The sequence below is a fragment of the Giraffa tippelskirchi genome, chromosome 1 (genome assembly GCF_054371585.1).
Source record: "Giraffa tippelskirchi isolate mGirTip1 chromosome 1, T2T-mGirTip1v1.2.pri, whole genome shotgun sequence".
In the NCBI taxonomy this organism is placed as follows: domain Eukaryota; kingdom Metazoa; phylum Chordata; class Mammalia; order Artiodactyla; family Giraffidae; genus Giraffa; species Giraffa tippelskirchi.
This window is the reverse complement of record NC_137275.1, coordinates 128,285,461-128,301,189: the sequence shown is the minus strand read 5'-3', so window position 1 is coordinate 128,301,189 and position 15,729 is coordinate 128,285,461. Positions and strand designations below refer to the sequence as shown.

Sequence of the window (15,729 nt, the reverse complement as noted above, 5' to 3'; positions counted from 1 at the left end):
GTAATGACAAGTATCAATTTTGAGGCTGTAGCGCCATCTAGTGTTGATTGCAAACACGCTACAAATGAAGACATTGCAAGAGCCTCTCCTTGGTCTGAGGGCCTTTTATGAGCTCCCTTGGCCTCTCCAGCCCTCTCACCAGAAGGCTGGGCTAAGGGAGCAGGGCAACCAGGCATGGGTGGGGTGGCAGTGGTGGGTGGAGGGTGACGTGCAGGTTGTTCATGCCTCCCCCGGGTTTGGGAAAGGAAGCTGAGTACAGGAGTCGTCGTGTCATGTGGGGCTCTGAAGGCAGGTGACCTTGATGGAGGGTTCTCAGTGTGACCTAGGTGCAAAAATAGCCTCTCTTGTGACTGTGTGTGCTCAGCTCCCCAGACTGAGCAAACAGCCCCTCACACCTGCACACTGTTGACTCACAGTTACTTGTTTGCAGGTGCAAATGACTGTTTGTGTACCCAGAGTTGGGGGGAGGGCCCCCCACCATCCTTTTCTCTCTTAGCTCATGTTCCCTTAGAGCAGGTAGTGGGGCCACAGAACTGGCGGAATGTGAGACCTTAACCCCCAGGGCAAGGGGTCTAAGTCCTGATGGCAGAGAAAGGAGTTACCCTCCTCCTCAAGTCTCCCTGTGAACTAGAGAAAAATCCACTCTTGCTTCTCGTAGTAGGATGAGAACAATCTGGACACCAGAGTGGCTGTATTTAGGGACAGAAAATTAGAAAGAATATAAAATTTTTCAAAATAGGAAGCAATACACATGGAGTCAGAGAGACTTCTGGGAGTTCTCAGCCAGGCTTTATATAGATAACAGGGAATAAGAAAACTGGCCCAACCTATCTCAGCAGGATGACACGAGTGAAATGTGTCAATTGTTAAATTCTATAGACATTAGGACTTCCTTGGTGGTCCAGCGGTTAAGACTTTGAGCTCCCGATGCAGGGAGCTTGAGTTCGATCCCTGGTCAGTGAACTAGATCCCACATGCTACAACTAAGACCCAGTATGGCCAAATCAATCAATCAATCAATCAATAAGTAAATATTTTTTAAAATTCTACAGACAATGGAAGACAAAGGTGATGGGGAGGGAGGGGCATGTGAGTGAGTGCAGGGAAGTGGCAGGGATCGCCACGTTCCTGTGGACAGGTTCCACTCCAAGGCATCATTGCTCATAATATGCTTCTTTATTTCTTTGTTCCAATAAGCAAGAAAAATGTCAAACTATGACATAGCATAATCATACAGATATTGAAATGAGAAAAATGAATTACAACCTTCTCATGCAGGGAAGTTTGAAAATTTCAAGAACTTTCAAAAAAGAGAGTCCCTTTGGCTCAGTAATTCTATATCTAGGGGAATATCCTGAGAAATAACCAGTAGTTTACAGAATGAGCTGTGTCTAAAAAAATAAAAAACTGGGTAATGACTTAGTAAAAATTCAATGAGAATAAAGGATGGTGTAATTCTGTGATGGGATAATATACACTAGAGTTTCTGAAGAATTTCTAATATGGGAAAATGCTTTGATATGAAGTGAAAAGACAGGCTCAAAATGATACGGCCTGACCTCAAGTAGGCAAAGCTATGTCAATAAGTATTACAAAGGATGTAATAGAACAAACTTAATAACATGGTGATCTTTGAGTTATAAGAATACATGTGATTGCTATATTCTTTTCACACATTGCAGCATTTAACTTTCTTGAAGTAAATATTTACTATATTTTTACTGAGAAGGAACTGAAATCTCAATTCTGAAAGGGAAAAAAGAGAGAAAGAAGGTCTTGAGTGGAACTCAGTGTTGGGTGAGACCCCAGCCCTGAAGGAGCGGGAGATCCAGGCACTGGTGGTCTCTGCCGCACTCCCTTCCCATTCTCACAACCAGGGAGAGCCCTGCTGAGTCTGTGATGCAGGCAGTAAAATGTCCATTCCCCAGGATGGGCCTTGGAGCCGGTTCTCCAGGGCGAGGGCAGAGTGAGGAATAACGTGGCATCCCAAGGTGACCTGTCTTCCACTCCTTGCAAGGAAAGGCCATTATTTCTGTGGTCTCTAGGTTCTCCGATGTGAGATTTCTGGGCATAAACAGAGAGCTAATCCTCTGTGTTGTTTTCCACCCAGTAGATATGTTTGATGACTTCTCGGAAGGCAGAGAGTGTGTCAACTGTGGGGCCATGTCCACCCCTCTGTGGCGGCGGGACGGGACAGGACACTACCTGTGCAACGCCTGCGGCCTCTACCACAAGATGAACGGCATCAACCGGCCCCTCATCAAGCCCCAGCGCCGCCTGGTAAGCCAGGGCCAGGTGCCGCGTGGCCAGGGCAGGGGGCAGGGGGCTTGCTTCTCTGCCTCTCTCAGCTCCTGGCTTCGGCCTCAGCCTCAGTGGGAAGTTCCTGGTTTCGAATCTGGGATTTCAAGTTATCTTTCAAAGAAGGTGCAGGTTGAAGGATTGGGTGGGTGGCAGAGTCACTTCTTCCACCTTCAGAGTTAGTTTAAATTGTGAGCATGGTCCAGCCCATTTAATTCAACCCCTTAATTATGCAGAAGTGAAAAGTGAGGCTCAGAAAAGCTAAGCCTTGCCTGCATTGTGTGGTGTGTCTCCTGCGCTCACGTCAACCCCATGAGGAAGGCAGACTCTTGCTTTTTATGTTGTGACTTACCCAGTTTTCAGTTGATCCGTTGACAAACCCAAAGATTATGTGAGGGTGTGCTGGGCCCTGTAGCTGGGGAGGAGATAGAAGCAAGTTTTTGGCTCCTAGTTTCCTGGTCATTTCTACCACGATTTAATTTTGACCAATAGCTTTCACAGATAATAGCGAAGGAAGAACAGAGGGGATAAACCCTGGTGCTTGCTTCCCTCTCTTGAAGTCAGTGTTTGATGTCTCTAGGATACAGTAATTGTCAACTCCAGCCCCTGAGGCCCTACTTTGGGGAAAAGTTTTTCTGCCTACGGTGCCCAGTGGTTGCTGGGCTTTTCCCTGACGTGAGTGACTGATAATGTCGCTGCAGGAATGACCAGGATTTGCTGTCTCCGGCAGCCCAGCCCTTGGTCCCATGCACCCCTGAGAGGCTGGGGTACCTGATTCCAAGCATCTGGGCATTGTAGCATCGGAGCATCCCTTGCGGTGGCGGCGAGTCTGAGACTCACGTGGCCCCGCCCCGCGATCGCTCCCAGTGAAGCAGATGCCATGGCACCTGCCTTGGGCCTGAAGGGTCTGTCTCCTGTGTTGCAGTCTGCCTCCCGCCGAGTGGGCCTCTCCTGCGCTAACTGCCAGACCACCACCACCACGCTGTGGCGCCGCAACGCGGAGGGCGAGCCAGTGTGTAATGCCTGCGGCCTCTACATGAAGCTCCATGGCGTAAGGCTCCCTCCGCACCACGTCCCGTACTTTCCTCCACAGCTTGGGTCTCATCCCGCTTCTTCCCCACAGATCATAATTCATTGTCTCCTTCTTAACAAATATACTTAAATCTGGAAGCGTCCGGAGACTGTCTTACAGCAGTCTATTAAGGCTGTTGTAACAATGCCATAGACTGGGCAGCTTGGGTCTCCTGCATTGCAGGTGGATTCTTTACTGACTGAGCCACCCGGGAGGCCCACTGGGCAGCTTTGTGTGTGTATGTGTGTGTGTGTGTTTATGTTAGTCATTCAGTCATGTCCGACTCTTTGCGACCCCAGGGACTGTAGCCCGCCAGGCTCCTCTGTCCGTGGGGGACTCTCCAGGCAAGAATACTGGAATGGGTAGCCATTCCCTTCTTCAGGGGATCTTCCCTACCCAGGGATCTAACCCAGGTTTCCAGCATCCCAAGTGGATTCTTTACTGTCTGAGCCACCAGGGAAGCCCAGTAGGGCAGCTTAACCAACAATAATTAATTTCTGTGGTTCTAAAAGATGGAGGTCTGAGATCAGAGGCCAGATCAAGGGAGGACCCCCTGTCTGGTGGCAGACTTCTTACTGTGTCCTTACATGGTGGAAGGGGCAAGGAGTGCTGTGGAGTCTCCTTTATAAGGCCACTAATCCCATTCATCAGGGCTCGTCCTCATGACCTCATCACCTTCCAAAGGCCCCACCTCCTAATATAATCACCTTGGACTATAGGTTTATGAACATATCAATTTGAGGGGGATACACATTCAGACCATAGCAGAGACATTGCTAGGAAACATCACTTCCATCTTTAACACTACATAAGTCTAATTCCCATTTTACAGATGAAGAGACTCAAAAGTAGTCTGCATATATGGTAGTATGATATATAACAAAGGTAACAATTCAATGGATAAGGAATAGCTTTTTAAGAATGCTTGTATTGACACAGTCTGGAACACAAAAATGAAACTTGGCCTCTGCCTCCTACCAAAACCCAAAATAAACTTGGGTGTATTAAAGATATGAAATGTAAAACCTCTTGAAAAAGGGACAGTAAAAATACTAGAAGAAAATGTAGAGGGAGAGGTTATATAACCTTGGGGATGGGAGGAGAACTTTTCTTCAGCAAATTTTCACAACTCTTAAGCCATAAAAGAAAAAGATATATTTGATTGTATACCAATTCATATTAATACATGGAAAAAGATACCCCAAGAAAGTAAAACCAGGGGGTAAGGGGAGGGGAGAATGAAGAGTTCCTGTTTAATGAGCAGAGAGTTCAGTTTTGCAAGATGAAAGTGTTCTGGAGCTGAATGGTGGAGACAGTTGCGTAACAGTGTGAATATGCTTGACACTGTTGACCTATACGTTTAATAATGGTTAGGATGCTAAGTTTTATGTGATGTGCATTTTATGACATGTTTTTAAAGTACTGATGTGGGTGGGGGTGCACATGAGGGCAGGATTCTTCTGAAGTCAGGATGGTATTCAAGAAGGTTCGAGGTGGGTGGAGGGGAGGAGGGCGGGGAGGGAAGGACACTTTCCTCCAAAGGTGGAGCTGCGGTCTCATCTGACGAGGTTGACTGGAAGGCAGTTCAAGTTCACGTATGCTACTGCCCCCTTTTACTTTTTTAGCCACTCTGGTGGCTTAGTTCTCTGACCACAGAATGAACCCAGGCCCTTGGTAGTGAGAGCACAGAGTCTTAACCACTGGACTGTCAGGGAACTCCCTACACTTCTTTCTTTAACAATTCCATGTTCATATCTCAAAAGTGGTTGTGGCTTTTCCTTCAGTATTTGCAGGTGTGGCCTGTATTAGTCTCATAGGAGAGACTAGCATAGACCAGTGACTAAAAGATTTGGTTGGCCAGGCCTGAAAGAAGCCAGGTGTGGGCAAGGCACACTATTTTAAAATACTAAAAAGAGGACCCTGCCAGTCTGCCACTTTCCCTCCCCCAACCCAAGACAGAGTTCAGTGTTTTTATTTTTCTGTTTTCCCACGTCACCTATAAATCTGGTTCTTTTCTATTTGTCTGTCTTTCCCAACAAACTGTGAACTCTACAGGGAAGGAACTGTGTCTTTAAGTCTGTTTCCCCAGGGTCTGGTACAGTATCCCAAAATATAAGTGTTCAACTCATCTTTTTAATAGAATTGATTTCTTGCTCAAAAGGAGTTCCAGGCCTGATTCACTTAAACTCAGTCCCAAAGTTTGTAGAGGAATTGCACAGATCTGGCCTTCCCAGTGTGTATTTGTGTGTGTGTGTGTTTGTGTAAATACTGTCACAGATCATGTACAACCGGAAAACCATGTATGTTGACTTGCAACCTCCTAGGTCCCCAGGCCTCTTGCGATGCGGAAAGAGGGGATTCAAACCAGAAAACGGAAGCCCAAGAACCTTAACAAATCAAAGACACCAGCAGGTGAGAAAAAGATCTCTGTGTAATTCTATGAATAACTCAGTAGCCCTCAGAGTGAATGAGCATCGTGTATGCTCAGGTGGGCCAGCCCAGGCTGCAGAGGTGTAATGATAGCATCATCCATTCCCCGCCTTTCAGGACAGAATGAATAACTTAGTGCAAAAGTAACATTGCCATGGAACATATTGGGAGCTTTTAAAGCAGGCTCAACTCTTGTCATGGCCTGATTTTTGCCAGTTGCAAAGATTGCAGAGGTCCAGTTAGACTGGTCTTGGAGGAAAAAGGAAGATTACTCAGTCCCTCCATCTTTAGTGCTGCAGCTACTCAAGAACTCAGGTCCTTTTGGTTCGCTTTGGGCTAAACGGGGTCGAGAAACACAGGGCCCATGAGTTGTGTTCAGTTAGATTTGGACATTGATTTGTAAGCTAGTGTATAATTAACATTGTGTGTACTTGGTGCTTTACAAACCTCCTTCACAAATACTGTCTCATTGATCCTTAAAGACCCTCACTAGACCCCATTTATGATCCGCATTTTACTAATGAGCAAGCTGAGGCTCAGTGAGGGCAATGACTTAACAAGGGTCACATAGCTGTGAATGGGTAAAGGTGGAATTAAACCCCCTGTGTTTTCACTTAGGAAATATGGATATTCTGTTCAATATACATTCTGCCTCTCAATTTCTAGATATCAAGATGAGGACTACTTGGGTCCCCTACCAAGAGCATTCCCCGCTTGACTGACATGTACACACTGCTATATTTAAAATGGATAACCAACAAGGACCCACTGTATAGCGCAGGGGACTCTGCTAAATGTCATGTGGCAGCCTGGATGGGAGGGGAGTGAGAGGAGAATGGACACATGTATATGTATGATTGAGTCCCTTTGCTGTCCACCTGAAACTATCACAACATTGTTAATCAGCTATACTCTAATATGAAATAAAAAGTCTAAAAAAAGAGTACTTCCTTCTCAGTGAGTACCACTGTCAAAGATTTTACTGGAAAATGTGGCAGTGGCAGAGAATATAAGTCAGCTGATCTGCTGGAAATTTTATCTTCCAATGTAAGGCCTGACAAGTTCAGATGACTTTCCCTGTTCCACTACTGAGAACATGACCAAAGTGCTCCTTTTCCAGGTTCCACAGTGGCTTGCCCCTTCTGGCAGTCACGTACTATTAGAACGTGCAGTGTCTCATCCCTGGTCCTCAGCCTTTCTCTCTACTTGAACATTGTGTGTATGTCCAGCACCTTCGCCTGGGAACTTCATCTCTTTACGTGGTGGAGTCCTGGGGGATCAGGTATCAGTTCAGGTGCACGATCCCCCATCCAAAATTCCAAACCCAGGGAGCTAGATTTGGCAGCAAGACGTAATCTGAACTGACACAGACTATTTATAATCTTTGTTTATCCCATGTGTGAATATTCACATTTTGCTGGAGAACTATTAATGTATTTAATTACTGGGTGTTGTCCCAGACCCTGCCGCAGATATCCTATAATATACAGATCTTGCCCCATTTAAAATCCAAAAGTTTTGAATCCTGAGATATAAGTAGCCCCAAGGATCTGGGATAAGGGGTGATAAGCCAGTCATCTGAAAAAGTTCCCTTGAAATTCTGCTGCTTCTGCTTCATCATGAGAACTGCCACCCTGCCCTGATGAAGGGCCCTGCTTCTTCTCTCTCCAGCAAGTGTAGACAGAGCCATTAGCGCTGATCTGCCCTGGCTGGCTCCAAGGGCCACCATCCGTGTGTCCCTACCCCTGGCCTGGGTGTCCTGACTCTGCCTTGTTCCAGGTCCCTCAGGCAGTGAGAGCCTCCCTCCCACCACCAGCGCTTCCAGCAGCTCCAGCAGTGTGGCCACCAGCAGCAGTGAGGAGATGCGCCCCATCAAAACAGAGCCTGGGCTGTCATCCCACTATGGGCCCAGCAGCTCCCTGTCGCAGGTACTGCCCGTGGGGGAGTAGACTCCAGGTGGCCAGGCCCCCACCCGAGGTAAGGGGCTGTCCACACAGGGGTATATTTCAGCATATCTGATCAAGCTACAGCGAATTGGATACACAACCGTGATATACTCTGTGCCAGGCTTCCCTGGTAGCTTAATGGTAAAGAACATGCCTGCCAATGCTGAAGATGCAGGTTTGATCCCTGGGTTGGGAAGAACCCCTGGAGAAGGAAATGGCAACCCACTCCAGCACTCTTGCCTGGGAAATCCTGTGGACAGAGAAGCCTGGTGGGCTACAGTCCAGGGAGTTGCAAAGAGTCACATACAACTTAGCGACTAAACAGCAACAACTGTGCCAGGACCAGTGAAGACGGGCTGGCACACAGCATGACTGCAACCCGAATCAGACCGTGGGCTCGCTGGGGGAAGTGGTGAACCCACTGCAGGCTGTGGGAGGCAGAATGGGGCTTTCTAAGCAAGTCTGTCTCCTCAGTGAGTGTGGCTTGACCTTGGCGGTAGGTAGATTTTAACAGGAGGATGAGGTTCCTTCTGGCCTGTGGAAGCAGCAGTGGGCAGGGTGGGAGGCTTGGGGTTGGTGAGGGGTCACAGGCAGGATGCTATTGTAATGAGAGCTGGCTGCAGGTCCAACTTCACACATGTGTCCAGAAGATGGGCCAGTGGGACCCTCATGTCCCTCTGTCAGATATGATGGCAATCCTGCTCCTCCACCTTCTTTCCTCTGTGGTTCCCCCATTTGGGACCAGGATGCCTCCAAACTTGGTCATGGTCTCCCATTGACTGATCTCTTCTCCTCCTGTACTTGAGGTGAGCATGTCCTAATGAGCTTTGTGCTATCAGAGTGAAGAGAAACTGGTCCTGTGGGACCAGGAGAGACAGGAGCCCCTTCTGGGCAGGGGGAATGGCTTCTCTTTTGAAAATAGAGATTGATGGTGCTAAGATTGTAGAAAATGTCTGATGTAATCATCAAAGGCGTCTGAGAAACCAGAATAGTCACAGAGTTACTGGGTCAGTGCTCAGGAGCAGCTGGTCAGTCACGAAGACCCCTTGCATCTCATACTTCAGGGGCCAGGGGGCCAGCAGTGCGGCATGGTACCTCTCCTGCCCTTGTCTTTTGACCCTGTCCCCTGGTCCCCTTCCTGGGGTGGGAGCCAGCCTGGGCACAGCTACAGAGCAGGGCTCCCCTCTCCAGTAGGAAGGATCCCACTGATGGTATCTTATACCTTTCACTTTCAGACGTTCTCGGTCAGTGCGATGTCTGGCCACGGGTCCTCCATCCACCCGGTCCTCTCCGCTCTGAAGCTCTCCCCGCAAGGCTACGCATCTTCTGTCAGCCAGTCACCACAGGCCAGCTCCAAGCAGGACCCTTGGAACAGCCTGGCCTTAGCTGACAGTCATGGGGACATAATCACTGCATAATGTCACCCCTTCCCTCCTCGGATTCCTGCCCGGACTTGGGGACACAGGGGACAGCAGAGATGAGGCTCTGGGCTCCAGGGTGCCGGCCTGCTCCGTCTGGGAATGACTCCAGACAACAACTGGGAAGAAACTTGAAGTCAATGATTTGCTTAGGGGATTCTAGCGGATACCTTTTTAAGGTGGGGGACTGGAGAGCTCAGACTGATCAGGAGGAGCCCACCCCCTTCCCTAGGAGCACACCTCAGCCCCTCCCACCGACCTACAGACTCTTCTCATTTTTCCGCCCCATCACCCCCGACAAGAGACAAGAAGTCCTTCTCCCCTGTTTCCACCACTGCACCCGAGATGGTGCCCTTTCCACGGTGCTGCGGGCACCGGGGATCCCAGGGCAGGTAGAGCGAGCATCTGTTGGACGTGTGTTGGGATGCCTCGGCCCCTTGGCCCCTCGGCCGGTCCTGCCCTTGGCCAACACTCCCCTTCGGGCTCAGTGCACCCGCATCCCTCATACTGAATCTTGACTCCAGAAACACTGCTTGTAGGGCCAGTGTTACCAGAGGCTGCGTGGGGGAGAGTGGCTTCCGCAAACTCGCTACCTGGCAACCTCACCTCCCTGCCAGTTCCTTCCGCGGCTCAAATCGCTCCTTCTCTTCACCCCCGCCCTCCTCTGAAAAGAAACGCCCCTCCGCTGCTCTCGGTGATTCTGCTCTGCCTGCAGTTTGAACTAGTCCCCGAATTCTTCTTCCGCCCCATCACGCTCAGGGGGGTTCCTGAGTAAGAACAAAAAAGGTTCTGCTGCTGAAGCGAACTTGACTAGCATTCATCTAAGACTTGAGATCCTTCTGGACAGGATGTCTGGTGGACGGCCTCCCCCAACCCGGCTGGGGCTGTGCTGCGTGGGGCGGGGTTGTCGGCCTGGAACTTGCGGATGCGCTGTGGTTCCCTGGAAACGCACCTGTTGCCTGGGCCGCAGGCCGAGTCCGTCTGAGGGACGCGCACTGCCTGCACCCGCGTCCTTTCTCCAGCAGAAGGCGTCTGTCCAGGAGGCAAAAAGGCTAGGGATTTTCCAATATAGTTAAACAAACACAATACCACTCATGGAAGAAAACCGACGAGTGCTGAGAGAAGATACAAGATGGGGGAGGGCGGGAGGGGGCGCTACGGCTCCCTTGGTTTGGCAATCGGCCTCCTCTCCACGTTGCTATCTCTACTCTCTACCCGCGACCCGGGGCTCGCGAAGATGCTGCCTTCCGTGCCCTGGCTGCCAACAGAATGCAGCTGACTGGCCTTCCTACCTGCTACTCCAAACACCCAGCCCCGCCCCGCAATCCTCCCGGCGGTTGCAGAGTTATCTTTAAACCCAGGTTCTGTTTTAATCATCATTTACGTCGGCTTTCTTCTACGAAAGCCGCTCCCCGCCTTGTATACCCTTCCCTAACCCACAAAACTGCTAACGTTGTCTTAAGGTGAAATGGCTGTAAAATCAGTATTTAACTAATAAATTTATCTGTATTCCTCTTTCCCTTCTCTTCCTCCCTCTGCGATATTTTCTAAGAGGTTCACTGCTGCCCGTTGCAAGGCAATCCTGAGCCGGCGTGGCCCCTTGCTGATCCGCTCTCCTGCATCACTTCTCTGTCCATTCCTTTTGGCAGTTGGCCGAGGCTTCCTCTGTAGGTGCTGGGGGTTAGTGACAGGGACACGCATCCAAGCCCTGCTGCTGACTAGTTTGTGACCTTGACAGGTAACCTCTAGGTTTGGGTTCCTAGGGCGGGTTGAACCAGCCCTTAACTGAAGTTCCTGTGGCCTTTTAGAAGTTGCCGCCCCACGAAGGGGGCCACTTTTAGAGCTGCGGGCGAACATTGGTAGCTGGGGTGTGAAGGAGGGCCGCGAGGGAGTAGTCTCTCCAGCCACCTTATTTTAGACGTGTGCTGGAGGGTCATGCTGAGTTGTTTGCCATCTTCTCCATTATGGTTTGATCCAAACAAGCCCCCCGAGGGCTTCATACCAGTAGGAGAGGAGGGGGAAAACTTCTCCTTTGTCCATTTTGTCTTCACTTGTTTAGGCTTACAGACTTGCTCACTTGCTTCATCTTAAAAGTCGAGTGGGGCTGACGGGGGTGACGCTAAGGTTTGTGGAACAGAACCCAGACAGGCAAATCTGCTCCCACTCAGAACTGTTGGTAGCGGCTTCCCGCCTCTCAGATGGCTTATACCCAGTGAGTAACTGAAGGTCTTTGACCTTTCACAGCACCCTCGTTATTTTTGAGCAAGCGAGAATAAAAAACTATAACAAGCATTCGATATAAAATTAGAAAAGCCTTTAAACTGGCTATGAAATAGCCAAACCTATTCAATGCATCTAGCATCCAAAAAGATAAGTAATTGATAACTCTAGCAAAGAGTAGCAAAAGAGATTCAAAAGCGAAAATAAAACCTACCAGGATTTATATTAGCCTTGGGGAAGATGTGTTTTCTGATGATGAAGTCTTAGCTGAAAACATTTTTGCCACTTCCCTGTAGGAATGGCTTTCAGAGGATGGATATATATATATATATATATAAAACTACACACACAGTACCAGAAGATTGACCTCATTCCTTATATGGTCATAACCTGTGCTTCACCCGAGATGGTAAATCCAGCTTTATTCAGCCTCCTTGCTCACCAGACCGGGTTGATTTTTCAAATCAAATGTATCCTCAGAAGAGGTCAGTAATAATGTTAGTCTCTCAGTCGTGTCCGACTCTTTGCGACCCCAATGTCTGTAGCCTGCCAGGCTCCTCTGTCCATAGAATTCTCCAGGCAAGAATACCGGAGTGGGTTGCCATTCCCTTCTCCAGGGGATCTTCCCAACCTGCATTGCAGGCAGATTCTTTTACCATCTGAGCCACCAGGGAGGCCCCAGGAGGTCAAGAGGAGGTCAAGTTGCTACCAATCAGGATATTTGAAAGGATACAATTCCCAGATGGTTGGGAAGTGGCTGGAGGAAGGATGGGGAGGTGGGGATGGGAGGTAGATTCACAACGATGGCATCCTTAGAATAAGTGTCTGCCCTAATATGGTGAATGCAGCCCCCGGGGGGGGTGTTTGTTCAGGCTGAGACATCCCTCGTGGTCCCTTTCAGGCTTACCCCTCACTATGACAAAAACTTTGAAGTGCAGATCAAATCATTTTAACACTCATGGGCATCAGTCCTTAATATTTCACTTTTCGATGCCTTTAGGGGGTAAGTAGTAGCAGATTTAGCCATGATTATGTGCTTCACCCCAAATGTTTGGCTTGGGGTGACAGTAGTGAACATAAGTTTATATTCACTGAACATGCACCAACGAGACCTGGGCTGGGGGTTATTTGATGCCCCCTCTTCCGAGCCCCCAGAACTCAGTAATGTGGACACTAGTGCACGAGAAATTTGGCCATTTAGCAAGCTGCTTTTGGAGTGGAGGTGATTTGTTTTCAGTTTTTAAAATCATTTTCTGACATTGGAAACTACTCTTCAGATTACATCCTTGCCTTGCTTGAAGCTGGAACACAAACAGGCCTCAATCCTTAACAACACAAATAGGTATCTTCCCAGAATCAAGGACAAGGCTCAGAGCTTCCAAATGTAGCCTGGGAAGTGGGATCCGTGCTCCTGGGGATTCCGTGCCCTGGACACTGTTCCTTTCTGTTCAGTGACTGAGGCTCTGTTCTGTAGCCTCCTGGGAGCACAGCTGCTCTGTGCCACCCTGGCTCCTGTGCAATTATTATCTCCCCTCCAGTAGCTGCGGCAGTCCAATTTGCAAAAAGACATCAGTGACAAGGAGAGCTAAATAATCCAAGCAAAAATGGCACTAAAGCAGACCTAGGTTCTCAAAGTTCAGTTTTTTTGGGTCTATGCATGGCTGGACCACTGGCTGAAGCCTGGGAAATTGTGGGTTTAGTTGTACAGAGAGAGGCACAACCACACACAGCTGTGCTCTGGGTTCACAGGAACGGTGGGAACAGAAAAATCCTGTAAGGTGCCTGCTGGTGCTCTTAGGCCCTGACTTACAGGTAGTGTCAGGAGGTCTTCAGAAGGACCCAAAGAGGGAGCATCTCCAGTGAAGGCTGATAAATGAGAACCCTCATCGCCCCCCCCCCAACACACTCACACTGCATCCCTGCCCTGCTGTGTGGTGACTGCCTTCTGTCCTACAGCTGTGGTGGCCCTGCTTCACCTGAGAAATAAACATGACCGCATAGGTTTTTAACCAGATGTACCTGAAGTTCAAATCACTGGGTGGTTTCAGTTTCCAAATCACTGAATCTCTGACAGCAAGGAGTTCATCCAGATGAAGTTCAATACTAGTAAATGATACCAGTGAACAATACAAATAGACGCCTCTTACAACAAAGACATTGTAGTCTCTTGTGTTGCTTCTCTTTTAAGATAGATTTAGTCCGCCCCCCCCAAAAAAGATTTAGTCCAATGAAATGGGTTGTAATTAGAGATGTGAAACATTTAGGTTTTTCATTCCTCTGTCCTTTTCCTTTACAACTCATGAAAATTTTTTAAAAAATGAAAATTTCATTACTTTTAGGGTTCTTAATTATCTAAGACTTTGGGGCTGGGATGCGGGACAAAAACGGTAAGACTGAAATAACAGAATCCTAAATAGGATTGTTGTTCCCTGCTGAACAAAGCAATGAGTGATGCCAGCTAATGTGCTTTAGAATGTAAAGTTGTCGCTTCATTATTCAAAAAATCCCCAGACTTCGCTGTAGGGATGTGGCCTGGAAACACTTTCAGCCCCCCCACAATGACATCCTTGCAGAATTCCTTAATGTGGCTTCCAGCCTGACCACAGCTAGTTTCCCCATTCCACCCTACCCCTACAATAGTGCCCATGTTTTGAAATTATTTTGCCTGCATAGATATTGGGCTTCTCCTCACTTTAGATCAAAAACATAACCGCATATAAATAACACTTTAATGTTTAAAGAACAAAAAGCATAACTGCTCACCTCTGCTGACAAGTACTACCAGATCACACAAGGATAAGTGTGAGGAATTCCTGGTAGCCCCTTCCTTATAGGAGGATTTGAGTCGGGTCTGTGACAGTACAGGGGAGTTACAAGACATAAGCTGCTAAAGATTAGGGGTAGTGTAGCTAAGGTTTCCTTCCAGTGGACTGTAGCCTACCAGGCTCCTCCATCCATGGGATTTTCCAGGCAAGAGTACTGGAGGCGGTTGCCATTTCCTTCTCCAGGAGATCTTCCTGACCCAGGGTTTGAACCCGGGTCTCCCGCATTGTAGGCAGACGCTTTACCGTCTGAGTCACCAGAGAAGTCCCTAGTAGCTGATTAGGGAGAGTCAAATAGAAGGGAAACAACCCAGCTAGAAACAAGGATACCTGGATTGGAAGACAATGCCTGATGCATTTACAGATTATGAGGGGATATCAGAGATCATTGGGTGCAAAACCTTTTGTCCCACCATCATCAAAAGAAAACTCACCCAAGGTCACAGAACCGGCATGAAGAGGGGTGCTTCCGCAGCACCTACTGTCACTAGGCATAAAGGTTGTCAGATACCGCCCTTACAGTTAACACACTCACCATGTGGGGGCGCCAGCGTTCTCTCTTGTGGCCTCCAGATTTTCGAACATTCTCTCTGAGACCAGCCCAGAAATTCGACTTAAAAGTACCTGCCGCTTATTGAGCACTCCTGCCGTCTAGTCAAGGCTATGGTTTTTCCAGTAGTCATGTATGGATGTGAGAGTTGGACGGTGAAGAAAGCTGAGCGACGAAGAATTGATGCTTTTGAACTGTGGTGTTGGAGAAGACTCTTGAGAGTCTCTTGGACTGCAAGGAGATCCAACCAGTCCATCCTAAAGGAGATCAGTCCTGGGTGTTCATTGGAAGGACTGATGTTGAAGCTGAAACTCCAGTACTTTGGCCACCTCACGGGAAGAATTGACTCATTGGAAAAGACCCTAATGCTGGGAAGGATTGGGGGCAGTAGGAGAAGGGGACGACAGAAGATGAGATGGTTGGATGGCATCACCGACTCGATGGACGTGGGTTTGGATAAACTCCGGGAGTTGGTGATGGACAGGGAGGCCTGGCGTGCTGCAATTCATGGGGTCGCAAAGAGTCGGACACGACTGAGCGACTGAACTGAACTGCACGTCAGACACGCTAGCAGCTGTATATACTCATTCAAGTTTTCTGAAATCCTCATAAGCACGTTTTCGGAGAAGGCAATGGCACCCCACTCCAGTACTCTTGCCTGGAAAATCCCATGGACGGAGGAGCCTGGTAGGCTGCAGTCCATGGGGTCCCTAAGAGTCGGACACGACTGAGCGACTTCACTTTCACTTTTCACTTTCATGCATTGGAGAAGGAAATGGCAACCCATTCCAGTGTTCTTGCCTGAAGAATCCCAGGCACGGGGGAGGCTGGTGGGCTGCCTTCTATGGGGTTGCACAGAGTCGGACACGACTGAAGCGACTTAGCAGCAGCAGCAGCATAAGCACGTTTTACACACGAAGAAGATAGACATAGACTTTCTTAGTTTTTTTTTTTTTAAATATGGACCATTTTT

General features: G+C 48.6%; 1 protein-coding gene across 7 annotated transcripts in view; it reads left to right on the top strand.

The window, feature by feature from the left end:
- Window positions 1–10,679, top strand: part of GATA4 (GATA binding protein 4) — a 78,390-nt gene extending 67,711 nt beyond the window's left edge. For 3 of the 7 annotated variants that reach the window (XM_081495580.1, XM_081495581.1, XM_081495578.1), the window contains exons 3-7: window positions 2,111–2,280; window positions 3,224–3,349; window positions 5,695–5,782; window positions 7,580–7,728; window positions 8,982–10,679. In XM_081495580.1, the coding sequence (XP_081351706.1) occupies window positions 2,111–2,280; window positions 3,224–3,349; window positions 5,695–5,782; window positions 7,580–7,728; window positions 8,982–9,164 (716 nt within the window). In that variant the 3' untranslated portion in view covers window positions 9,165–10,679. Of the gene's footprint in view, window positions 1–2,110; window positions 2,281–3,223; window positions 3,350–5,694; window positions 5,783–7,579; window positions 7,778–8,981 lie in introns of all 7 variants that reach the window. The other 4 variants (XM_081495583.1, XM_081495582.1, XM_081495585.1 and 1 more) reach the window with 3 other exon arrangements.
- The last annotated feature ends 5,050 nt before the right edge of the window (window positions 10,680–15,729 follow it).